Source organism: Pelodiscus sinensis, chromosome 25, assembly GCF_052426305.1.
Source record: "Pelodiscus sinensis isolate ZL-2025 chromosome 25, ASM5242630v1, whole genome shotgun sequence".
Lineage (NCBI taxonomy): Eukaryota > Metazoa > Chordata > Testudines > Trionychidae > Pelodiscus > Pelodiscus sinensis.
This window is the reverse complement of record NC_143076.1, coordinates 21,312,993-21,340,255: the sequence shown is the minus strand read 5'-3', so window position 1 is coordinate 21,340,255 and position 27,263 is coordinate 21,312,993. Positions and strand designations below refer to the sequence as shown.

The 27,263-nt window shown below is 40.2% G+C and overlaps 1 protein-coding gene across 6 annotated transcripts in view; it reads left to right on the top strand.

The window, feature by feature from the left end:
- Positions 1 to 25,666, top strand: part of DDX6 (DEAD-box helicase 6) — a 31,305-nt gene extending 5,639 nt beyond the window's left edge. For all 6 annotated transcript variants that reach the window (XM_075909584.1, XM_075909581.2, XM_075909579.1 and 3 more), the window contains exons 3-14: positions 208 to 271; positions 783 to 887; positions 2,856 to 2,985; positions 3,706 to 3,852; positions 4,480 to 4,578; positions 8,061 to 8,179; positions 9,022 to 9,150; positions 9,583 to 9,699; positions 11,016 to 11,079; positions 16,111 to 16,212; positions 17,002 to 17,181; positions 21,438 to 25,666. In XM_075909584.1, coding sequence (XP_075765699.1) covers positions 208 to 271; positions 783 to 887; positions 2,856 to 2,985; positions 3,706 to 3,852; positions 4,480 to 4,578; positions 8,061 to 8,179; positions 9,022 to 9,150; positions 9,583 to 9,699; positions 11,016 to 11,079; positions 16,111 to 16,212; positions 17,002 to 17,177 — 1,252 coding nt within the window. In that variant the 3' untranslated portion in view covers positions 17,178 to 17,181; positions 21,438 to 25,666. The remainder of the gene's footprint in view (positions 1 to 207; positions 272 to 782; positions 888 to 2,855; positions 2,986 to 3,705; positions 3,853 to 4,479; positions 4,579 to 8,060; positions 8,180 to 9,021; positions 9,151 to 9,582; positions 9,700 to 11,015; positions 11,080 to 16,110; positions 16,213 to 17,001; positions 17,182 to 21,437) is intronic.
- The last annotated feature ends 1,597 nt before the right edge of the window (positions 25,667 to 27,263 follow it).

Sequence of the window (27,263 nt, the reverse complement as noted above, 5' to 3'; positions counted from 1 at the left end):
CTAAGTTTGAGACTTGACTTCAGGAATTTGAGTTCTAATTCTTGTTTTGTCATAGTCCTCCTTGTTAAGTTCTCTACTTCAGTTTCCACATTTGTAAAACTGAAGAAATGTTACCTCACTAGAGGGTTGAGGTTTTGTTAATTTGCACAAAATACTAATTGTTACTAACACAGAATAGGAATATTAACTAGAGTTTTTATATTGCAGACCTGGTGATGACTGGAAGAAGACTTTAAAACTCCCTCCAAAGGATCTGAGAATCAAAACTTCGGTAAGAATGTTTTAAAGGTAACTACAGGCATGGGATTGAGGGTGTGAGAAATGGCCGTGACAGTGTCCTGCTGTGTTGTAACAGTTCGAGACTTCATTACTGATCTACTTTTTAAAACTTAATTAAAAGGAGAGAATATCTCTAAGGATATATATATTACTTGGTAAATGTTTCTCTTCTCAGTTATGTTGAGACTCAGAGGATATGTTTTTACTTTTAAGAATACTACAGGGTGAAGTCTTATTTTTAATGCTTTCTGCAAGTCAGTTTTTAAGTGTGTATGCAGGTTACTTTGGCCTCCAGTAACCAATACTATGTAATTATTCGTGGTTGAATTACATAAATTTTTGTCAATTGTACAATGATACAGGGTAGGAAAGCGTTTATTAATCCATTTAGCCAGCTCGTCTTTGTCCTGGATTTATAGTCTCTGTAGGTTATTCAGTCAAACCAATGTATGGGGATAGTTTATATGACTTGGTCTTACTGTTCTGTTTTCTTGATAACTCAGGATGTGACCTCCACAAAAGGAAATGAGTTTGAAGATTACTGTCTGAAAAGGGAGTTGCTGATGGGAATTTTTGAAATGGGCTGGGAAAAGCCATCTCCTATTCAGGTTAGTACAGAGCAGACTATTTGTACCACGTGCTGACATGTATCTCCTAGTCAGTCATGTAAAGCTTTTGAGCTTCCTTGAGGTTTTGACACTAGGGCTTTGACCATGTAATTTCTGAAACTTAATTCATTCTAAACTACTTATAACAAAAATTAGGCGCTTTTTACTTTTTTAAAAGCTTGATCCCATGATTCTCAACAGAGAAGCTAAGGGGGCTGTAGTCCCAATTTGCTAAGAGATTTCAAGTGTGAGAGTTGTCCCATTGATTTCAGCAATCTTGTCTCTTCACTTTTAATGGACAAACTTAATAGCTCTGAGTTGATCATAACATAAGAACAGCTGTACTGGGTCAGACCAAAGGTCTATCTAGCCCAGTAGCCTGTCTGCCAACAGTGGCCAGCACCAGGTGCCCCAGAGAGGATGGACCGAATACAATGATCAAGCGATTTGTCTCCTGCCATCCTTCTCCAGCCTCTGACAAACAGAGGCCAGGGACACCATTTTTATCCCCTGGCTAATAGCCTTTTATGGACCTAACCTCCATGAAATTATCTAGCTTCTCTTTAAACTCTGTTATAGTCCTAGCCTTCACAGCCTCCTCTGGCAAGGAGTTCCACAGGTTGACTACATGCCATGTAATCATCTCAAAAAGTCTCTGTAGAACCTTATAGCAGTTCATCTTACTCCTTAATTGCAACACTGTGCCAACCTAATTACGCACCTCTCAGGAGTGGTGGGGCAAAAAGTGACTGAAATGCATTTTGATGGAAAGTGATCTGAAAATTCTTTTTAGTAGTGTTTTTTTTTAATTGGACTATGGAGAAAGATTACACACACATGGGCTGTTTCAGCTCATCAGTGGGGTATATGATACAAAGCATTCTGAACATTTCTCTTCACCCAGGCTCTAACTGTCCTTTTTTTCTTAAGTGTTAAAGAATAGTTTAATACTCTTACTGAACAACAGAAAATAAACATACTTTGGGTCCTTGAGTCTGTCTCCATAGAGAATATTTTAAATTTAAAATGCTACAAAACCCTTTGTTTTAACAATGTAATGTTTATAGGGTTGCTAGGTGTTTGGTTTTTGCCAGGACAGTCTGGTAATTGATCAACCAATTTTTTCCCTGCCATGTTCGGGATTTTTTGTGAAAATATCTGGCAACCCTAAATGTTTAGAATAGGTGCCTGATTTTCAAGTCACGCAGGCAGTTTTCCCTCTTTCGTTCTCTGGCCTAATAGGTGTCGGGAAAAGGGTGGCGTAACATTCTCTCCCCATGCGATAGTTTGGTAGCACCTTTCACCTTCTTTTGTTTCTATACATGTATGTCTATGTTGGGATCGTTCCTGTGATAGCTGTTCCATTCACTCTGTCTATGACCAAGCTAGACTAATGGGGTATTGATAAATGGGATCCTGGGAGCAGAGTTTTCATAAGTGGATTGCTGAATTTGTCTTCATTCTGATGAGTCTGGCAAGGACCATACCTAGGGCACATCTAAACTCGAAAGATTTTTTGAAAGGCTATGCAAATTTTGCGGGAATTTACATCTCTTCTGATCGCATTTTTGAAAAGTTCTTTTGAAAGTGAAAGTCTGGACACTTTTTCTTTTCCCGGGGGGGGGGGGGGAGCCCCTTTTTCAAAAAACCATGTAAACCTTTTTTTAGGAAGAACGTTTTTTTCTAAAGGGGTTCCCCTCCCCCCAAAAAGCATACACTTTCACTTTTGAAAGATCCTTTTTCAAAAATGTGTTCAGAAGAGATGCAAATTCCCATGGAATTTGCATATCGTCTTTCGAAAAATCTTTGTTTAGATGTGCCCTTAGTTATATATGGTCTTATATAACTTCGTGTTGCATTGAAAAGTTAACCTGTCTCTAATCGGGGTCTGTGTTAAATAGCCTATTTTATTTTTTTAAGTTTGTATTTGAGGTTTTACTGTTGCATTGTCCTATGCTTGCTTTTCAGGAGGAGAGTATTCCCATTGCTTTGTCTGGTAGGGATATCTTGGCTAGAGCTAAAAATGGAACGGGCAAGAGCGGAGCCTACCTCATTCCCTTACTTGAACGGCTAGACTTAAAGAAGGACAATATACAAGGTAAGTTGAAGACGGGTTTGCATGAAGCTCCATCTAGGAACTGACATGTATGCTGCAGCAGCGCTACTTATTTGTGGGATGGATGGGACATTAAAAGATTATAGGTGTCCATGTAGCTTCATTGCCTGCAGATTTATACCTAAAATTGGTGGCTTAACTTTTGAAAGCAACCTGGGAATTTGGACACACTTTTGAATTACAAAAAAAATAACCCAAGACTTTTGAAAATCTCAATTTCTCAATCTTTACTTACACCCTAAAAAGAAGTGTAGTATTCAGGTAGCTGGGATATAAGTTGTGGCTGGCACTGTTCAATACCACACAAGGAATGCCAGTTAGCTTATGCTTCTTCTTGCCATGAAGAATACCCATGCAGTTTCCATGGTGATTCATTAGTAAGTTTAAGAAGGTCTATGAAAATTCTTAAGTTTAGCCATCATAGTTTGAATGCATGCTTTCATAAGCAGGGCTTGACAAATAATACAATCTACTCGCCCGTGGCGAGTAGATTGTAACCCGGAAGAGCCGGGTTTGGGCGATCTGCACATGTGCAGAACGCCAGACAGTGCGGCTGGCGAGCAGGGCTCGCCACGGTTTGGCAAGCCCCGTTCATAAGGATAAATGCATTCTTTTGTGCATTTCTGTATTTGGAGGAAGATGGTATTACAAGATAAAATGCAATATAAAAGCCTGTGCTGAGGATTTGTGTATCTTTTTCAGCAATGGTGATCGTTCCCACTCGAGAACTAGCACTGCAAGTCAGTCAGATCTGTATCCAGGTTAGCAAACACATGGGAGGTGCCAAAGTGATGGCAACAACAGGAGGCACCAATCTGCGTGATGACATAATGAGGCTTGATGATACAGGTTAGGACACTGCCTGATTAAGATTGTTGTGCCTCAGTGGCTTACACTTTGCAATACTGTGCAAGACTAAAAACTTTCAGCTACTAATACTATCTAGCACTGGCCTTTTATGAGCCAGGCTGTTTTGTGCATCCATTTTACATGTGTCTAAGGGGGTGGTCTATGCAAATGTCTAACTTGCAACAGACTGGAGTGTAAATATACCATGTTCTTGCTTTCCATGTGGAGCCTGCAGCAGTGCACTGTAAATTGTTACATCTGAAGAGGTAGGTTGTGCCTACAAAAGCTCATGATGCCATCTACTTTTTTTGTTGGTGTCTAAGATGCTTCAAGACTATTAATTATTTAAAATTTTTGTAACTTCTGTCGTGCATTTGGGTCTACACCAATTTGAAACAGGATTATCTCCGTATACTACAGAATTTATAGTGTCTGGAAACAGGATCAACATATGTAAATGCATGTCAGGCTACTGTGAGGTACATTTACATCCCAGTTTTTCCGCAAGTTATTTGTACAGACAAATCCTTAAAGTTGACTTGGTATAATTGTCAGCCAAACCAATGTTGTGGTTTTTTTTGCTTATCTAAGCAAAAATTAACTTAAGTATGTTTTTAAAATGTACAGTGCATGTGGTGATAGCAACTCCTGGGAGAATTCTGGATCTCATCAAGAAAGGAGTAGCAAAGGTTGAACATGTCCAGATGATAGTACTGGATGAGGCAAGTCACTATCTTAATATCTTTTCATGTTTTGCAGATAGTTGCGCCAGTGTTTTAACCTCGTTAACTCTGCAGGCCTGCTCATTGAACATTACTAGCCAATAAATTTTTCACTTTTTGTAATACTATAAAGCTGAGGTTGATCCATTTCTGCAGCTTTGGTACTCTGCAAGTAAAGAATTATTGACATGTACTTTTCTAAGACTTACAACCAAATTCATAGGAAAAGTTAACTTCCCCTTATTTTGTAGGATCACTAAGCATTAGGTTAATATTCTCTTCTGAAATGGGTGGTAGTTACGCTTTTTTGGGGGGGGCGTGCGCGCGTGTGACTTGAGTTTAAAATGAGTTGTTTGTATTCTAACAGTCAGTATAAACTGACTTTCAAATTTATAAATCTATTTTATATTACAACCAGTCTGATCTCCTGTACAACACCATGGGACGCCCCCAAAATAATTCCTAGAGCATATATTTTTTAGAAAATACCTGATCATAATTTTAAAATCCACTATCATCTTTGGTAAATTGTTATGGTTAGTCTGAGCATTTAAAAATTATGCATAATTCCAAGTCTCAGTTTGTCCATTTTATAGCCATTGCGTCATGATTTACCTTTTTTCTGCTAGTCATTTATTAAATATTCCCTAATAGAGTAAAACAATGGTCCTATTAGCCTTTCTTGACACCTCAATCTGAGTGAGAGGCTGGGAAAGTAGAGATGTGAGAAATAGCTTGCTACATCTGATAGACATAATTTTGGGGTTAATTCTAGATAATCAGCTGAACCTGAGATCCTAGTTTGATGTGGTGCTCAAAAAGGGTAGTGAGATTCTTGAATGCATGAACAGGGGAATCTTAAGAAGAGGTTATTTTACCTCTGTTCTGGCCTTGGTGTGACGGCTGGTGGAAAAAATCTGCCTTTTCTGGTGTCAAGTCAAGAAAGACATTGAAAATTTGGGGAGAGCTCAGAGAAGAGCTGTGAGAATTTAATAAAGGGTTAGAAAACCTACCTTGTGATAAACTTGAGCATTTCAATCTGTTTAGTTTAACAAGTAGCTGACTGCAAAGAGTTACAAAGAGGTCTCTCAAATCTTGGTGGTTGGGCTACAAAATAATAGATTTATCAATGTAGAATTTCTAAGTATTGCACATTGAAAAACATTAATTTAACTATACATACAAAATTATAGGGTCTAAAATAGTTGCTAGCACTCAGACTTTGGAGTTTTTGTGGATACATTTCTGAAAACATCTACCCAATAGACAGTGACATTTGAAAAAGTTGACAGTGTTAGAACCCATAAGGAAAGGTTGAAAAGTTTCATCCTGTGCCAGGATACTACAATAATAGGCAGCAGGGTTTAAAACAAGTGTTTCACACAATATGCAGTCAATCTGTGTAACTTGTCATGGAATATTGTGAAGGCCAAAAGTATAACTGGATTCAGAAAGGATTTAGATATGTTCACGGAGATGAAATAAGTCCATCAGTTGCTGTTAGACAAGATGGTCACAATCACAGCCCTGTGTTCTGGGTGTCCTTAGACCTTCAACAGTCTGAAGCTGGGACTGGACAACAAGGGATGGATCAGTGAAATAGCCTTGCTGTCTTCATTCCCTCTGAAGCATCTGGTATTGTCTGCTGTCTCAGACAGAATACTGGGGTAAAAAGACCAGTATCTGGTGTAGTATGTCTGCTTTTTTTCCTAAGGTGGGGAATTGATCAGTCTGTAAGTACAGGCACTCCCAATGTTACAAACTCCTTACCTACAAATGCCCACACATACAAAAAGGCTCACCTGCCACCTGATGGGAACAAGCTGCACAGGTGGTGGTAGGGGGAAGGGTTGTGCAGCCAGCAGTTGGAGAGAAGTGGTGCTTTGAAGGGGAAATAGCCACTTCTCTGCAGCCACTGGCTACATAGCCACCCCTGCGTTCAGAGTTCCAAACAACCAACTTACAAATGAAATCTTTGGAATATAACCTGTTTGTAAGTTGACTTTTGTACATACATGGAGAACAAATGTTAAATGTCTTCATGTCTGCAGAGAACGATATAACATGATCCAGTGGATGGAAGCTGAAGCATGTCAAGATCAGATTAGGAATAAGGTGTACATGTTAAACAATAAGAACATAACATAAGAATGGCCGTACTGGGTCAGACCAAAGGTCCATCTAGCCCAGTAGCCTGTCTGCCGACAGTGGCCAGCACCAGGTGCCCCAGAGAGGGTGGACCGAAGACAATGATCAAGCGATTTGTCTCCTGCCATCCTTCTCCAGCCTCTGACGAACAGAGGCCAGGGGCACCATTTCTATCCCCTGGCTAATAGCCTTTTATGGACCTAACCTCCATGAAATTATCTAGCTTCTCTTTAAACTCTGTTATAGTCCTAGCCTTCACAACCTCCTTTGGCAAGGAGTTCCACAGGTTGACTACATGCTGTGTGAAGAACTTTCTTTTATTAGTTTTAAACCTGCTACCCATTAATTTCATTTGGTGTCCTCTAGTTCTTCTATTATGGGAACTTTCTTTATCCGCCCACTCCACACCTCTATCATATCCCCCCTCAGTCTCCTCTTTTCTAAACTAAAAAGTCCCAGTCGCTTTAACCTCTCTTCATATGGGACCCGTTCCAAACCCCTAATCATTTTAGTTGCCCTTTTCTAAACCCTTTCCAAGGCCAAAATCTTTTTTTTGAGGTGAGGAGACCACATCTGTACACAGTATTCAAGATATGGGCGTACCATAGTTTTATACAGGGGCAGTAAGATATTCTGGTTCTTATTTTCTCTCCCTTTCTTAATAATTCCTAGCATCCTATTTGCCGTTTTGACCGCCGCTTCACATTGTGTGAAAGTTTTCGAGAACTATCCACAATAACACCAAGATCTCTTTCCTGATTTCTTGTAGCCAAATTAGCCCCCATCATACTGTACACATAGTTGGGGTTATTTTTCCTGATGTGCATTACTTATACTTATCCACATTAAATATTATTTGCCATTTTGTTGCCCAATCACTGTCAATCGATGCCTAATGAACCGTTTGAATGATTGACCAAAGATACGGATAGATTCTCAATCATGGACCATTCTTAAATCAAGAAAAAATATTTTCTAAAAGATATATATAAAAAAGTATGAATTATTTTGCAGAAGTTCATGGCCTGAGTTGACATCCATGATCACATGGCTCCCTTCTGGCTTTAGAATCTATGAAATCCATTTAAGGAATGGGAAATGTCTTGTGCTCCTCCTTCCTAAGTCTATTACAGTTCTTAAATTGAAGGCTTTTGAAGTAGGTCTGGATAAATTGAATTAAAGATTTTTCCCTAGTACCTGGAAATGAGGCATTATACTCCAAAGTAAGCTTTGTAGCCTACATTTTGAGGACATTAGTTATTGCATGATCTTCTGGATATTTTTATTAGAATTTGCAGCCACTATTTTATATTTTTTTTTTCCTCTCATTGCAGGCAGATAAGTTGCTGTCTCAGGATTTTGTTCAAATAATGGAGGACATTATTCTTACGCTACCTAAAAACAGGCAGATTTTGCTCTACTCAGCCACTTTCCCTCTTAGTGTACAGAAGTTCATGGTAAGTGGCCTCTTTATGCCCATTTGGACATGAATGTGTAAATTTTTCATCATGCACATAAATGTGCATCATTCAAACAAGTCTCTTTTTTTCCTCTGATTTATGCATGGGTATTCCAAGTTGTGTTCTGGGTTCAATTTTCTATCCCAGGAAACATTAAATTGGAATACTTTTAAATAAGCATTAATTGTATATGGCCATTATTAATAAAGATCTTACCAACTGCTGTTTTAAGATCCTCACTCTTGTATGAGACCCCTGCACTAGCATAGGTTTTATCATCTTCACTACTTACACTCCAGTCCGGAGTAGGAGTTATTGGCAATTTGGGGGGGGGGGTCCAAGCCCTACCCTCTTCCCACCGCTGCTCCACCCTATCCCCCTAGAGACTCTGCCGCAGGTGCAGGATGGCAGCAGTGATCAGATATCACCACTGGAAAGCAGAGCAAGTGTGCCCACCTAGTACACTCTGCTTCCCTGTGGCTCCTGGTGCCATGGGAACTGCAAGGGGACTCAGCTGCTGCTGCCCAGTAATCCCTGTGGTCAGGTCCCTTGGGGAAGGGGTGCCATGGCAGGGTGAGAGGTTTGGATGATGAGTTTGGGGACGCAGCCCTTTCTCCCCAGGCCAGATTACAGGCTCCAACCAACAAAAGGCCCATGGGATGGGAGTTTGAGACCCCTATGCTAGTGTAACTAAGATGATAGGTGATGCATCCTTGTGAAGAATGCGATGCATCTCTAATGGTAAGATAGTAAGTTAGGTATGAGAGTACTTAATTTTTGAGGGTAGATAGGCATGTATTTTCTACTGTAATCTAATTTGAAACACATCTTTATTTCAGAATTCCCATTTGCAGAAACCCTATGAGATTAACCTGATGGAGGAACTGACTTTGAAGGGAGTTACCCAATACTATGCCTATGTAACTGAAAGGCAGAAAGTACACTGCCTCAATACATTGTTCTCCAGGGTAAGTATTCTACCAGGCAATGTGGTGCAACTAGAACACTAGTCTGAACCACTTCCTTTATCTTTTAGAGCATAATTTAATGCCAAAGATATGCATTCTGGCAAGAAAAGAGATTTCCTTAACTTAATATATTGTTTAAAAAGTGGCTTTCTTTAAATGAACAATGACACTTTGTCAGTTTCATGCTGTAGCTTTGAAATGTGATGACCAAGATATCGTCTGAAAACACACATTTATCTTTCTGTACCATTAAACTGCAGGACTCCTGTTGGGAGAACAGTCAAATCTTTTCTTTGTAGCTAGAAGAGCTAATGACTTCTAGCTGGAATCTGGCATTTTTTTCATTCTTGAAAAGTATTCATTCTCTTCAATTTCAAAGCTGTGTAAGTAAAATGCTGCTGCTGTTTAACACTCCCTTCCCTCTCTCTCCAGCTCCAGATTAACCAGTCAATCATTTTCTGCAACTCCTCACAACGGGTTGAACTGCTAGCCAAGAAGATCTCCCAGCTGGGCTATTCCTGCTTCTATATCCATGCTAAAATGAGGCAGGTGAGTATGAAGCTATCCTGGTTACTTTGAAAGCAACTGAATACAGGTGCACATTAGAATAATATTTAGTCTGGATTCTGTTAGTCCTTCAGGAACTATAACTGTGGTGAGGTACTATTGTCACATTGCCAGTTATGTCTCAAAATGAACAGGTTTCATTAAAGAAGTCTTGATCCATATTTCTTAGTACAGCAACTCAGTCACATGGTCAGATTTACCTAAATGTAAAACATGTATCAAAATTGGTTTTAGCTAAATTTGTCTTACGTGACTCCCAAGATACCATTTTCATGATTTTAGGTCAGTTCTCACCATGGTTTAACCCCAGACTTCAATTCTGTTCATCTGTTGGTAGTGAATGTTATTTCTCACTAGATTTGCAAACTAGTAGTAGTAGTAGTAGGCTCAAATGCCATTTTTTAAAATGAAATTTACTTACAATTTCTTTATTCCAGTTTCTTAAAACTAATTTTTGAATTCTTTAGCTGCTGCTACTGTTAAAACAAATAATCCGAATACTCTCTTCTACTATATGGTGTGTTCTGGCTGTTTTTTTGCCACTGACTAGTTGACTTTCACAGCACAGTGGAGTGCGTATTTGTTTATGCATCTCAGGCCTATTGTTAAACTTGTTGCCTGTGATTGATACTCTTGGAATGTTTTCAGTACTGCCCTGGTACATTAATTGAAGAATATAAAGTGAGTGAAGATGAGCTGGCGCACGGACTGACTTTTCATACATTGAATAAAATACAATTTACTCAGCGGATAAGTCTTGAAAGTCCTGATATGCAGTGCACTTCGATTACAGCCATCCTAAAGGAAATCAAAGCAACTTATTTTTGTTCCTGATATTTTGACTATCAGAAGACTTGATTTGGCTAATTTCATTTGATTTATTGTGACTTTTTTTAATCTGTGTGCTTCAGACGTTCATACAAGCCCTTGGGGTAAACATTCTTTAGTTAAGTATCAGAGGGGTTAGTCTATAAGGTGCCACAGGACTCCTCTATTCTTTAGTTAGAATACTTTGTTATCTTTACTTTAAAAAGTACTCTTAAACAGATTGTCCATCCATGGGAATTGCATCAATTAAAACTACATCATTTTCTTGCCAGTTTAGGTAGATATCAATATCCTAAAGTTGTTCCACAGGCCTCTTTTTTTTTTTTTTTTTTTTTTTTTTTTTTTTTTTATATGAAGCATAAATAGATAAAAGCACAGTATGCAAAATTGAACATGCTTTGTATGTTCCATGCAAGGGGAGGAGTTGTGGGATCCATGAATTTATGAAAACTATTTTCTGTTTTTACCAGGAACACCGTAATCGTGTGTTCCACGATTTCCGAAATGGCTTATGCCGGAATCTTGTTTGCACTGGTAAGTGTTTCCTTTCTCTCTTTGCTTAATTCTTTGTTTCTGAAGGTGATAGTAGCAGATAACAGGCTCTTTCTTCTACTGTTACAACTCTAACCAAACTGTGTACAGAGTCAATTCACCTGTTTTTATCATAATGAAGACAACTAATACTTGCCTTCAGTGATCAGAATCTTTCAAGATTATTATAAATCCTTGGTTAGAAGAATCTTTGAGGGATCACGTATAGAGCCCTGCACAGATACAAAAATGAGCTATGGATACAAAATGACTGTTAATGGATTGGCAGGGCTGTAGTCCTACTACCTAATGTTGAAGCCAGGACCAAATAAACCTAGATCATCTTTGACGGGTGTTTCTCCAGCCTGTTCTTAAAACTCTTCACTAAACAGGATGCTGGAGTCTTTCAGAGTTCCCCTTCCTTTATAATTAGAATGTTTTTCCTGATAACTTACCTAAATCTCTGTTGCTGCAGATTAAGCCTGTTACTACTTGTCCTGCCTTCAGTGGACATGGATAACAGTTGATTACTGACCTTCATAACAGCCCTTAACGTAGACCATGACACTTATGAAATCCTCGTTCAGTCCTCTTTTATCAAGATTAAATGTTTAGTTGTCTTAACCTGATCTTTGAGGAAAGGTTTTCTAAGACTTTTTTTATGCTGTCCTCTGGACTTTGTCCAGTTTGCTCACATCTCTCTCAAAGTTTGGTCTCCAGAATTGGACACTGATCTCCAGCTGATGGCTCATCAGTGCAAAGCAATGGAAGAGAGATTGCCTCTCATGTCTTAATACATGTGGGCCCCTGTTAATACACGTAATTAGCCTTTTTCACAGTTGCCTCACATTAGCTATAATTAACAAATCCTTTTCAGCGGTACTGCCATGTACCCAATTATTTCCTATTTTGTAGCTGTGCATTTGATGCTTCCTTGGTAAGTGTAATAGTTACCTTATTGAATTTAATTTTTTTATTTCAGAACAATTCTCCTAATTTTCAAGGTAGTGATGTTCAATTCTAATCTTGTCTCCAAAGTGCTTGCAACCCCTCTGAGCTCAGTATCCTCTACATATTTTATACGCTTATTCTCCTCATCATTATCCAAGTATTTAATAAAACTATTTAACGGTACCAGATTTAGGACTAACCCATGAGATCCTGCTAGATTGACAGTGAACCATTGAAGTACTCCAAGTACAATTTCTTTCAGCCAGTTACGCCCGCCCTCATGATAATTCAGTGTAGATCACATTTCCCTAATTTGCTTATGAGAACCATGTGGAACTGTATTTTAAGTCTTATTAAAATCAAGGCCAGTAATCTGGACAAACATTTATGCTAGTTTGATGTGATTTGTTGACAAGTTCATGCTGGCTATTTCTTAATACTGATTCTTTAGGGGCTTACAAATTAATTGTTTGCTAACTTGTTAAAGTATCTGTTATTTAACTGTAATGTTATGTATTACGCTAAGATTGTGTGAACTCCTAACATTAGATTTCAAGCATATATAGGACTGTGGCTAAATAAGCACAAAAGACAAATACTAAATTTTCCCGCCCTCTTCCCCCAACACTGATTTGAAATATTTGAAGTATTTATTATTTGCATATTATCTCAAGCCATGTAACATCCTTCCTGTTTGACCTGTGGTGTCTGGAGCAGCACACATTGGCATATCTAAAGTGAGAGAAGGCTGTGAAAGGGTGAGCAGATACTAACTAGAGATTCAAAGTGTAACCGTGTATATGGTTAACAATCATGGTTACATGCAGGCTCCTGGTAGCACAGGAAGCCAGCTTAAATACCAGTTGCCCATGCTCACTGGCTGTCAGGGGGCTGACTGCCTTCCCGTGCGTAACCACTGAAAATTTCAGTGGTTACACAGTTGCTTAATGCATTTTAACATCTCTAATACCCACTAGTCTAGTGGGTAACAATTAAGTTAAACTTCCCAACCAGTCACAAACTGAGTTTGATTCCTCATGCTGGCTGTCAAGCACAATAGAAATCACACAGCCTCCTTTATTTCATTCTAGTTTTCTGGCTTCGAATCAGCACCTATGTCCAGTAAAGTGAGATGTTACTTTAAGACTCTGCTCACATACAAAATGTTCTTCTGATCAGTGTTCCCTGAAAGCTTGAGCGACTGCACAGGAGAGATTCAGGTGTCACCCAGCTGATTAGCAGAATGCCCACAGCCAATAGCATGTGTTTCTACTGGTAGTGCACATTTGTACATGCCTCAATGCATGTAACAATTTATTCTGTATGTGGATGGAAAAATTAGAGGGAATGTTGCTTCTGACCCCCAAAAGTCAACTCTTATTACCGTATTTGGCCCTTGCCCAAAATACCACAATGCCAGCCAATCTATTAGTGTCTAAATTATATGAAATAAAAAACAAGAGATGTTAAATGGTAAAGCAGTCACACGTACAAAGAATTCAAAGTCTATCAAGTTACTAGCAGTGCTGGTGAACTGGCTGGCTTGCAAGTTCCTCTGGAATACATCTACAGCTGGTATGGGTTATTCAATCCTCTTTTTACAACTTTGTAGAAAGGTTATTTGAGAGGTGAGCAGCAGACATGAAGACAATTTGGAGAACATGCAGCGGCCTTTTTTTATGTTTTGCAGTGTGGCTTCCACTTTGTCCCAAGCTGCCTAGTATGTGGCCTGGAAGCCTTAGAAGTTCTGTCCATAGCATGACCCTGCATGCCTTGCTAAATCATAAGCTGTATCCCTTGCCTTCTGTCAGTGGATCAGTTGAATAGCTGATGATCCTTTTGATGAACCATAAAGCAGGCTAGAGAGTGTATTAATGTCTGTGGGTGTCCTCCAGAAATATAGCACAAGTTTTGCAATACAAACTTAAATATGTATCCATAACCCAAAATACAAAAGTTTCAGGGGATAGCTGAGTTAGTCTGTTACAGGAAAAAACAAATAGTCTATAAAGTGCTACCAGACCAACAAAACGTGTAGATGGTGGTATGAGCTTTTGTGGGCACAGCCTACTTCTTCAGATGACCGGAGTTATGAGTAGTGAGTTTTCATATCCCCTACTCATAACTCCGGTCATCTGAAGAAGTGGGCTGTGCCCACGAAAGCTCATGATACCATCTACATGTTTTATTAGTCTATAAAGTGCTACCAGACCATTTGTTGTGTTTTTTCAAAATACAGAGATACAAATAGTTTGCAGGTATTGTACATGGCATATCTAGCGCAACTCACTGCCATTCTACAATATTAACATTCGTAATATCCTAAAACATCCCCAAATTCCATGAAGGATATCACTCTTTTGCTGAGGTTCACTCGTGTCCCACCTAACTACTTATAAGAGTAATTTTATAAGGGTACCCTTTGATTGCATTCAACACATGGACTACTTAAGCTAGTTATGCACTACACATAAGATAATTTTAGAAGCATCTAAAGCATGAAAAGGTAAAGTTGTTTAATCTTTTAATAACAAACATCTTTCTTTAGGAATTCTTACTTAATAAATTATATAGTCTGGCCAAGCCCCTAATATTCTGCAGAAGATCCCCATGTTTTTTGTATGTAGCAGCCATTATTTTACTTCTTCATAAACTGGTTTCCTTATTTGATAGGATAATTACTACTAGGGTGCATGAGTCATGATTAACTTAATACTAAAAACTTAATTTCTACATAGAGGTACAGCTTATTTTTACATTGTTCTCATACTCTTGAGGATCAAGCTTGCCAATGAATCCTTATTTTAGTTTTTGCCACAACTGTAGAGGTTTTTAACACTTATGTAAAATGTATGTCATGTGAATAGAGTACCAAATTGTTTAAAAAACAGTTTTTAAAGTTATTTTGAAAAACATCTAACATAATTTACCTTAAATTGTGCTGATATGAAAAACCCACAAATGTAACACACACCTAAGGAGCTGTGTGTAAAACTGTGCACTCCTCCTTCCTTCATTCAGCCTGCTACCAGGATTCCCCACTACCCAACCTCATTGTTGATAGTACTACTTCACAGGTAGCTGATCAGTGGTGTTGCTGACTGGCAGTCATGAACTGAATTGATGAAGCTTGTATTTGAAGAATTGTAACTTTCCCAGAAAGGTGTCCTTACAGTTTGTATCAGCTAGACAATTAGTCGATAAGGGGAAAGCATTCTGCTTAGCTGCAGTGGGGGTAGCTCCTGGAGCCAGCGTGAGCCAGGACTAAGCAGTCCTGGCTCACGCCAGCTCTGCAGAGCTGCAGCGGTTCCAGAGCCACAATGGTTCTGGACCAGCATGAGCCAAGTTTGCTCGGTCCTGGTTTACACTGGCTCAAGCAGCCCCTGTTCACAGCAGCATGGGCTGACTGCAGATAGGGGCTGTTCCAGGAGCAGCCTCTGTCTGCAGCCAGACCCTGTGAACAGGGTCTGTTTCGTGGCAGCTTCCTGGGGAGTGGCAGCGGGGGTAGGAGAAGGCAGCACTGCGGAGAGCTGGCTTCCCCAAACATTAGTTTCTATTCCCCCTCCTTCCTGAATTCAGAAGTAGCGGGGGAAGGAGGGAAGCAGGAGTAGTTGAATACTCAACTACTTGCTTACATCCCTAATCAGAAGTAAAGCAAAACAGTAAAGTTAGCAGGAAAACAACTTCTATATGCCTTTGAGACTCAACTGAAAATGGTGTGCTTTCCTTTCAAGGGGTAAGGGTGTTGCGAAATGAATGCTCAAAAGTAAGCAAATCTGAAAAATGCTAGAGTGACTGTTCCTCATATGTAGGATCCTCAGTACCAAGTCTGGAAACCTTGTGTCTTGGTTCTTAATCCTTACCCAAAATCAGGGAGGGGAACATTTTTAACAATTTTAGTACAAAATAAGCAGTTGACTATCCAGTTTCTTAAATATAGTAACCATGTTTTAAGGTGTTATATTCAAGTATCTCTCCATACTGGTTAGGCTGTCCCCCTTTCCAGTTCTGTTGTACTTCCTTATTACTACTAGTGTGATGGTTTGGTGAAGCTAAATCCATTTAAATGTAATTCTGTTTCAGATCTGTTTACCCGAGGTATTGATATCCAAGCTGTGAATGTGGTGATAAACTTTGATTTTCCAAAGCTGGCAGAGACGTATCTCCATCGTATTGGCAGATCAGGTGAGGGAATAGAAATGTTCTTCAGGGAATCTGTGCTAATAAATAACTTTAGCTTGGTATGCCTGTATATCTTGTAATTATTCATACTTCTGGGGTCTTGAGGGGAGAAGCTGAATGTGTGGGAGGGGCTGTTCTGAGAAGGAAGTTTCAAGAGAGTACACAGGAAAGCTAAGTAGAGGAAAAATGAGGTGGTTCAGTTATTAACCTCTGGTAAGCATACACTTGTAGCCATGATACTTCTGTGTGTACTCCCAAAGATTGTCTTCATATGTCTGAATGTCAGTGGATTCAAATCTAAAATCTAAAATTATTCATTGCTGACAAAAGTGCACAATAGACTCAATCTGTAAAATTTGAGTTCAGCTGTATTTGAAGTCCTCAAGGATGAGGAAGAATAGAAAACTGAATATTGTACCTCCCCCTCCACCCACTGTTTTTAAAATGCTGCCCGTAATTATTGGCTTAACTTTGCCCAATGATAAAATCTATTGAAAACACCAGACGGGGGATGATGATCTGCAAGGAGACTGAGAGCGCAGAGTTTAAGTGGTTTAGTTTAACATAGGCGTTTCCCCTGTGAGGAGCGGAAGGGTCACTTTTTTTTTTCTTTTCTGGAGCTATACTAAACAGTAAAAAGTGGGGATATGAAACTTGAAATAGCTACTGATGTGTTTAAGGGTTTGGATTGGTCAGTCTTGTTTTATTACTGCATGATCATAAAGTGTCGTCAGTCACTTGATAATGTATAGACTTGTGTGATAAAGCTGTCACTACTTTGTCTTTTTGAAGGTCGCTTTGGTCACCTTGGTCTGGCCATTAATTTGATCACCTATGATGATCGATTCAACCTGAAAAGTATTGAGGAGCAGTTGGGAACTGAAATTAAACCCATCCCAAGCAACATTGACAAGAGCCTGTATGTGGCAGAATACCACACTGAACCTGTAGATGATGAGAAACCTTAACCATGTACGTATGTGATTGCTCAAAAGGTCCCTGAATTCAAGGCTGGGTGGGTAGCAATGGGAAATAAAATTGAGGCAGGCAAAGCAAGTTGATTTGTATGGATCATGTCACTTCTTACCATTCCTTCACCTTTTATGATTTTTTTTGTTTTTGCTCATTCCATTCTTCATGGTGAGCTCATCTGCATGAGCTGCAGTAAATAAGGTGGTAACCTTCAGGCTAGCTGTTAGAGTTTTGATACTTGATTCAGTCCTCCTCTTGCATACCTTCACGTTTAGTAATGCCGTGCCTATATGCATGGCGGGAGGCTGTGAACTCAACAAACTCGTTAATGAATGGACATAGCATGCTTATGATTTTGTAATGTATAAAGCAGAATCTTTCCTCATTTGAGAGGTTTGACTTACATATTTTTCAGTCTAATATAAAAGTTGATTGCCTGGTCACAAACTCAGAAGAGGCACTAAACATGGATTTCTGCTGGATTTTGGACTCTTACCTTCATAAATGAGTATTGGTAACACCCAGAGACCCTAATCAAGACACTGCTATGTTAGGTTTTATACAGACCACTGATTTAAATATTTTTTAATTGCATAAATTCAAATAGAGGTGCCAGACTACTTCAGAAATCTAGGCTATATTCTGTGAACTTCCCAGGGTTCTGTGGAGTACAGGTTAAACACTGGTATAGGCAATACATTAAGATTGTGAGCTTTTTGCAGCAGTGACTAAGGACTGAGGGCATGGAAAAATACACTATAATGTATAGCCTTGCTATTGCAGAAACTTAGAAACTGGCTCTTCCCAGCTGATAGCCCTGTTGATGACCTGATTTCTTATAAGGGTTACAGCAGAGGTGGGCCATGAGGGAGAGGGTCAGTGGGTAGCAGTCTCATGGATCAATTTGAGGTTGCTCAGTTGTTTGAGCATTGGCCTGCTAAACCCAGGGTTGTGAGTTCAATCCTTGAGGAAGCCATTTAGGGATCTGGGGCAAAATCTGTCAGGGATGGTACTTGGTCCTGCTGTGAAGGCAGGGGACTGGACTTGATGATCTTTCAAGGTCCCTTCCCGTTCTAGGAGATAGGCATCTCCATTCATTTATTTAAAGGTTATTAAATGTATGACAGGAGTGGGCAATAATTTTGTATTTAGGGGACCACTACAAGAGCTTAAGGGGCCAAGGGCCATGTACTTCCATGATATTAATAGAGCACGTACAGGGTCTAGGATGAAGGTTGAGTGCAGAAGGAAACTCTGGGTATGGGATTGAGGTGCAGAAAGAGGGGTGTGGTCCAGGAAGGAGTTGTGACCTACACTGATAGCTTGACCCTGGAGGGGGAGGTGCAGGTTCTGGAATGGGGTTGTGACCTGGGCCATGGGCTGGATATTGCCTGTCCCTGGTATATGAGGTTCAGCAAGGAAGAAAGTGTAGACTGGCTATGGGAGAAGTCTGAGGGGTAGCTTTGTTAGTCGGTAACTGAAAACATGTAAACATGAATGGTTTTGCAGCACCTTAGACTTTAAAAAAAAAAAAAAGTAGCTGTATCTCACTTTCGTGGGCACAACCCACTTCAAATGAAGATGATGATGGGAGAAGCTGACTCAAGTGGATGCGGCTAGTATTATACAAGTGAAAAATGTAGAGACTGATAGAATGAACGGGGGAGGGGAGGCAGAGTTGTGAAGGGCCTTGAGAGTGAGGACAAAGAGCTGGAACTTTGTATGAAATGGAGTACTAGCTCAGGGTTTCAAAAGGAGTAAGATAGGTAAGAATGAATGAACAGTTGTTTTGAATGTATTTCGGAGAAGCAGTGAGTGAATTAATAAGGTCAAAGAAGTTGGAATACTCAAGATGGGAAATTAGGGTTTGAACTAGAGTTCTAGCATTGCTATGAATGAAAAAATGGCAGAATTAAGATGTTGCCTGGGATGTTTGTGGCAAGAGGGATGTGCCAAAGATGATCCTTTGGTTCTGGAATAATAGGAAGGATGGGTGATGTCTGCAGTGAGAAAGCGGGGAATGTTGACAAAAGATCTATTCTGTTTGGGTGACAATGGGCCAAGCACTTCACCTATTAAAATGAACTGATTCAAGCTCCCAGGAGCCTACAGTCTTTCCATTTCCTGATCTATGGGATATGCAGCATTTTCTTGTGTAGTCTCCTTGAAGGAGTGTGTATAAAAGCTGTATGTATGAAGGATGATGTTTCTTTAATTAGATGTCTCTCTCAAAGGTGGGTCTGGCCCAAGAAAGCTCATCACCTAATAAACCATCTTGTTAGTCTTTAAAAGTGCTACATGGTCCTGTTTTTTGTTTCAGCTAGACTAGACTAACACGGCTACATCTCTATTACTATTCTGTCAAAGGTGTTTTTAAAAAAAAACAAACACCCAAACACAGATCGGTCTCTGTGCTGAGCCAGTTTCTCCTTCTTATGCCTCAGCCCACTGAGCAACAATATTTGCAGTTGAGGTATAAATCCCCCGAGTATGTTCGTCTGGAATTGTAGCGGTACAGTAAAACGCCGATGGTCTGGCATCTGATGGTCCGGCACTCCTGATGGTCCGGCACCATCAGGAACCCGGCAGTGCTCCGGGCAGCCGGACCATTGGAGCTGCTCTGCCCCCGGCTTCCTCAACTCAGCCGCTGCTAAAGCTGACCAGCGGCTGAATCGGGGAAGCCGGGGGTAGAGCAGCTGGAGTGCTGCTGGGTAGGTCCCGTAGCGCTGCCCCTCGGGGCTGCGGGACCAACCCGGCAGCACCCCAGCTGTCCCGGATTCAGCTGCTGCTGAAACTGGCCAGCGGCTGACTCCAGGAAGCCCGAGGCAGAGCTGCTCTGCCTCCGGCTTCCTGGAGTTAGCCGCTGATCAGTATCAGCAGCGGCTGACTTGGGGACACCTGGGGCAGAGCAGATGGGGGGCTGCCGGGTTGGTCATGCAGCGCCAAGGGTCGGCGCTATGGGACCAACCAGGCAGCGCTCCAGCTGCTCTGCTGTAGGCATCCCTGATTCAGCCGCTGCTGAAACTGACCAGCAGCGGCTGAATCAGGGACGTCTGGGGGCAGAGCCGGACTATTGGAAGGGGGGGACTATGAGGAGTCTGGGGTGGCATCCCCCCACCCCACCCCAGGCCCCTCATAGCCCCCCCTTCTGATAGTCTGGCATATTTGATAATCCGGCACCCCCTGAGTCCTAAAGGTGCCGGATTATCAGAAGTTGACTGTAGTTAGTGTATCCCAAGGTTAGACTTCTGTAGCCTAGAGCTCCAGAGACTTTGTGGACACTTCTCAGCCTCATTCATTTTACTAGCTATATAAAAGAAAAAGGGAAAATAAATGCTTTTGTTTCTGGAAGCAGGATATTGTTTCAGAGATCCATTAAGATTCCTAGTTATAGGAGAAGACTAACCTCATTAAATTATACCCAGAAAAAAATCATCATTTGTTTTCTCAGTGGAAATATGGAAGGGGGAAACGAATAATTTTGGTCAGGACAGGCTAACTAGTACCCATCCTGGGTTTGACAGATGGGTAAGGATAAGTTGGTGCCTAATTGTAATACTGTAACTAAAAAGTTAATCCACTAAATTTGGTTAAAAAATTTTAGAGTGCTGCTAATATGCCTCTTAAAGTTACCATTGAGAGCCATTGACAGTGAACAGCCAGTATTCCGGGAGTCTAAGGCATGGAAGCGTAGCTTGCACTTGTGATTTCCATGCTTGTAATATAGGAACCTTTCAAAGTTGTAAGTAAATAAATTGCTGTGAAAACTCATTTAAAGAGTTTTCACAGCATTTAAGCAGTCTCAAAGGCGGTCCCTGAGTTATGAACGTGACCTGCGCTTACAAAAAGCACGGTTGCTATGTAACTCAATGGGGTTTGACTTATGAACATTTTGAGTTACAGCCAGGTGTTTGATCCGTAACCCGTTCATAACTTGGGGACCGGCTGTATTTTTAAAGAAAAGATCCTTTTTCCATGCACTCATCTCTTGGACTGTGTTTCCTTTCTATCACCCAGTATGAGTGGCAGCTTCATAGGTTTTTTTTGTTTGTTTTTTTTAAATAATAGCCATGCTATATTCTTTCATTTAATAATGAACATCAGACTTCTGTAATTGGTCAAAGTAACCAGAACCAGTGCTTCAGTTAGGTTTGGTAGAGCTGCTAAACCATAAAACTTAATTCTTTTTTGTGTATTCCTTGTTTTTTGAAAACAATTCAAGAGAACTAACTGTAGGTTGTTTGTTTGTTTTTTAGGCTTTGATTACAAACTCCAGAAGCTGAAGCCCTTTGATCCAGATCTGTGACACATCGTTTCTTTGGGGATACCCTTCTCTTTTTGGGTTTTTCTTCATCTTTTCATTTTGGAACTATGAAGACTAAAGAGCTCAGACATGTATTTTTCTTTTTTAAATTTGGCAGTAAGGAAGAAAAGAGAACAGAAGGAATACTTTTTTTTTTGTTTTTTTTCACTTGTTTGCACTGTGTGCTGATCGAACATTAGTTGCACTAAACTGCTGGTTTTAAATTTTTTTTTTTCTTTGGGGGGGAGGGGGAGGAAGACAGTGGCAGCAAGGGAAGAGAAACCCTGAAAAGAGAAGAAACCTGATGAACAGAGGCTTGTCTACAATTTCAAATTCTCCAACAGCCGACTGAGTGCATTTCAACTTCTCCCTGGTTACTCATCTGTTAAGCTAAACAGCTTGTTACTTATTCGTGCAAAGTGCCTTATGCTATGAGACCATTCTGAATATCACTTTTCAGATTCAGCCCATGGAATCAACAGCTTTTTTCTTTCCAGGTCAAAAGTCCCCAACCTGTCTCTTGGCTTCCCCTCAACAATATTCAAGCCCAGGGCTGCGAGATGAAACTATCAGTAATGTAACACTTTTTGTTTAACTTTTTTTAAATTGGAGGAGTTGACATGCAACTGCAGTTCACCCACACTGTAAATACATGTATTTAACAAAACAACTATGAATCTGGGCTGATTAGGTGCAACATCGTAGCTCTAGAAAGGAAGAGCAGCCTATCATCTTTTGCTGGAGCCATATGAAAAGTTTGTATGCTCTAGCAGAACACTAAAGACTGGTTTCCATAAGTCTCCATTAGTAGTTACAGCACTTGATATGTAGACTTATTTCCGAGCCATGGCCCTCTTTCTTCTGGCGCAGTGTCCCATTGAATTGGATGTGTATACTTGTACAAACTTGTAAATACGTTTTTTCTGTTTTGGGTTCAATATATAACTTTTTTTTTAATGAAAGTTGCTGGGGTTAAAGGGATTAGACTGATTATGGGAGCAGCTAAAGATGAGAGGGGCTCAGTTTACTGCAACAGTAAACACCTGAAAAGTGCTCTGATTTCTATGAAGAGCAGGCCTAGACAAATGTCTTTTGTCAGGGTGGATTTGCTCTGGTGCTTGCAGTATTGTCCTTGCTGCTCTTTGTGGAAGATATTATTGTTCAGTTGGAAAGGCCTCAATCCACAGCTTCACTTGTTTGGGGTACTCTTTGATGTCCCTCTTAATTCCAAGAACTCTGCGAGCTCTGAAGGGGGCAAAAATCTGTGTTCCGTCTTGGTATGAGGGAAATCTAGCAGCTAGCAGTGTAGCTGAGCAAAACATAGGAAGTGTGAATTTGGATTTAAAAGAAACCATAGCAAACAAAGTTACGTGAATAAACTGACAGTTCTGGAGCTCTGTTGGATAATGAATCTTCTGCAGCATTGTGCATACTCTGCCCAAAACTACCTTTATATAGACTTGAGCAGAAAAAGGCAAATCCTTTAACTTTGAAGCCGCAGAAAGCTGCATGCCATCTTCTGTGTTCTGGCATGAATTGCAGTCTGTCCTTCTGCATTGTTCATTGCTGCAGAATGTTTTTATGGTCAAGTAGTGTTGCTTTAAATTGTGCCCCTCCCAACATGCTTGATGTTTGGCCTGATCTGCAGGCAAAAGGAGTGAGACAAATCAAAACCAGTAAACTTTTTTTAAATTCCCTTTTAGCCTGTTCAACTATAGTGCATCAGGAGGCACCTGGATGAAAGCAAATCCCTTTTGGTCAGTTGTACTTCGCATATACCTATGCTGTACTCACACAGTGCTTGCTTACCTGAATATGAACATGGGAACTAATAATTTCTCCCCCTTTTTGACTTTAAAAAGTGAAGTTATTTGAGTTTTTTGGGAGGTGGTAGGGAGGCAGATTTATCCATCCAACTTCTTAAGGATCAGAAAAAGCCAGGTGCCTCCTGGTGACAACTTTCAAGGTGAAAAGTGTGGGATTTTTTTTTTTCAATCTACAGTGACTTTAACTGTAGCAAAAGCTGCACTAAAGTACAAATTCAAGAGCTTGGTCACAGGCGCTCTGTGAACCTCTTAGCTACATCCAGCTGGCAGGTACCAAATGTAAACAAGTAGTTTTGGGGTGCTTTTGGGGGAGGGAGTTTGTGGGTGGTAAATTTTGACCAAAAGTAAAATCTTGCTCTTGTATTGCAGCCAGCTATAATTTTTTTTTTTTTCAGAGAGAGGGGGATCATTTTAGTGCAACAAGGAAAAGTGTAAATACAATATCTTGTGACAGAGCATGCACGTGCAACAAAGCAAAGATAGCCTTGCTGAAAGTCAAAAGTGCATGCTCTGTGTGAATTTGTGGTGTGTTAGCCTGGTGCCATGTTCTGATGGTCCCTCTAAGCACAGAAATTTTAAATTGAAAGTATTAGCCTCTGAAGATTGGCACTTACCTAGACTATCAGGGGCACCATTTTTAGGTAGCTTTCTCGAGAGGAAGGAGGCAGTCTGATTCTGGTGCTAATAGGCTATCTCTAAAAGGTATATGAACTTGCAAAAGGAAAGATGCTCCAAATAACTAGGCAAATCCTAGTCTTTATTTCCTCCCTCGTTACGGAATGTGTAAAACATGGCTGTTAAGTTTCTTCTGGCTTCTTAATTTTTACAGACTACTTGCCAACATTTCCATGTACTTGTTTATTCAGAGCAAGTACCTGCTTTTAATAATCCCCAAATCGAACACTTGTTGTGTGGTGAAGTTCTTAATAGGATATTGAGAATTTTACATGCTTTACCATATTTTCCCCCAGAAGGCTAAAAATTACATTGTACGCCTTTAAATCTGATATAGACCCTGTATCTTAAACCCCACAAGTGGAAGGAGGTGGTAGTGAAGTGGGGGCACAAGTCTGTAACTAGTTAAATTGCAACTATCTATCTAAACTGGCTTCTCCAAAGTGTATTGTACAAATGCACTACTGTAGCTGGAGGGTTTTCCAAGGGGAGGGGGGTGGGTTGGTCTTAAATATTTTCATTTCCAGAATGAGATGGGAGCATCTTTCCTTTGCCTTCTGCTTTGTGTCTGTTTATATGAAGTTGGGTGAGAACATGAAAGCTTGACACAAAGATCTTGCATACATGATGGCATAAAATCATCTCATTCTGACTAACTTTGTTTTAGTGGTGGGAGGGGGAGGGTGTCTGCATCAAGGATTTAGAAATGCTTCAGATGGTTGTATTCCATCAGCGACTGACATGCTGACGCAGAGACCATCATTCAGTCTGTGTTTAAAGCACTGTTCCAGTTTTGTTTGTGGTGTGTGTGGTTTTTTTTAACAAATCACATGAATTTTTTGTCTGTGCCGGGAGTCCAATTCTATTGGTGAACTATACATTGCCAGCAATGGACTTGATGATGCTGCCGGTGCCAAGGACCATATTGCTTCACAGGAACAGAGTGAACTCTGCTGTCAGGGACTAGAATAGCATTTCTTGCACTGCAAAAATTTGATAAAATTAGTCCAAGCCAAAAATATTTGGATGCCATGACCCTTATAATCCAATTTTAAACCAGTGCGCTTCTCTTTATAATAAATGCATGGTCTCTGCAGTGAAAAGTATGCCAGATGAAAAAGTTGGTACATGAGGAGGATAGCATGCCTTATAGCTTTGCTCTTTCCACTTTTTCTGCACATAAAAGCATTTCACATTTGAAGCATTGTTAAAGTCTTGTGTAGACAAGATTGGGAATGGGCGGGGGGAGGGATAGGGTATACTAAGATACAGGCTTGCTGTATTTTAACCATTAATTGTGGGGAAGGGGTGTCTGGAGAAAAATAGTCACTGTTCCCTTTATTGAAACAAACTAGAACTTAAAAGGTTTTTTGTTTGCAACTCAAGTCAGTTTATAATCCATTGGTCCCCTGTCAAAAGGGCTGTGTTCCACTGATAAGTGAACAGGGTGATCTATAACTTGGAACATTCAAGGGAGGGAGGGAAAATTGGCTTTTTGTTAAATTGGCAAACTGTCCAGTGGAGCTGAGTTTTCCTTGGGAATGTGTATATCTGTGTACATGTGTATGATGGAAGGCTGCAACTCTGTGAAAATTTTCACTTGAGTTCAGAGTACAGAAAACACAAATGGTAAAATCCTGATTTTGTTGATTAAGCTCAATAAAAGCTCACTGGAACTCCAGATTTGTCTTGGTATCAATTTCCTATTACCCTTCAGATAAGTATCTTCTGTGTGACTGTGCAAGGAAGTGTCGTGCCTATTTTCTTCATCCAAATCCTGCATACATGCTGTTGCTGTGAGTGTGTGCACTTCACACCCTGAGAGAGAAAAAGCATCAGTTGCAGAAAGGGGTGTCAATCTTTCTGTATAGCAGAAGCATTCTGCATTTTTAGAAGCAGTATTACAGCTGAAGCAAAGAGCAAAACAGTACCACCTGTAAGATAATGGATAGCAGGGCTGTCTTTTGTCCAAATTAGCTTCTGTTTGAAAGTGCAAGGCTGGACGGCAATAGCACCTACGCTGCAGGACACCTGAGTTGCTCTGCCAAAACACATGCAGACTTTAATGGGCCAGTAGTTTTAATGAGGACCTTGCACAACAAACTTAAACTTTAACTAGCCTTCTGAAACTAATGGCAATACATTCCTGTGAAATGTTCAGTTTCTGCCATACCTGTTAAGCTGGCTGTTTAGCTTAAATCAGAGGGAAAAGTCTTGTTTCTGCACTGCTCTGTGGGTTTTTTTTGCATATTGCAAAATGACTTTACAATCAACAGGCTGTTTAGGAGGGGCATAGGGCTGGGACTACAGACTGTTGCAAGTTAGGATTTTAATGTATTCACAGCTCCATGAGGGGGTGAGAGCGCACTCTTCCTAACAGTCCTCAGCAGGAGGGTATATTCCCTTCCAAAGGATCTGCCCCCACAGAAATTGCTAACCAGTACATCTGCAAATGCCAATTTTATTTGAATAATTAATGAAATATGCTGCACCTTTGTTTTCAGGCTAGCCGTACCACCATTCTCCTCAGTTGTTTGCTGAAGCATTTATCAAATGGATATTCGCTGCTGTGACTGTACTAATTGAGTAATTATAGGGTGTATAAGCCCTAGCTCCTACATAAGGCTTTTATCAGTAGATTTCCAAGCCCTTTACAGAGGATAGCAGTACCTTTATTCCCCCCTTGATAAGGCAACTGAGGCACAGAGGTAAAATAATTTGCTCAAGGTCACCCAGCAGCCACTGGCTGATCTGGGAATAGAAACCAGATCCGTCAAACCTTATTTCTGTGAAAGGAGTCTGACCAGTATCTTCTCTCAAAGGAATAGTTCTTTCCATTGTAATGTGGAAGCTCTGTAGGCTGGGAATTGCTGTGTCCGTTTTGCTACAGAAGAGCAGTGTTTTAGGACTATTTTCAAATAACACTTTGCCTTTACCTCCTTCTGGCTTGCTGAAATACTGTACATAGTTTTTGTTTTAACATAGCTTTCTACCAATATAAATATAGCATTTAGTAATTTTTCATTTTCGAATTGAGGATGAAGCTACTGTAGGTTACAAACCTTGAAATGTTTTGGTTAAAAGTCAGAGCCAACAGAAGTGCCTTCTAAAGTGGGACACCTCTCTTTACGGGATATGAGCATTCAAGACCACAAAAGCTAAGCAAGGAATCATTACCCCTTTCTCCAGAAAGACACTTCAGTTTTAATATCACGTAATGAATGCTAGAAATACTCTAGAGGAAAAGTATTGTAATAGAAATTCAAATCTTATCTCCC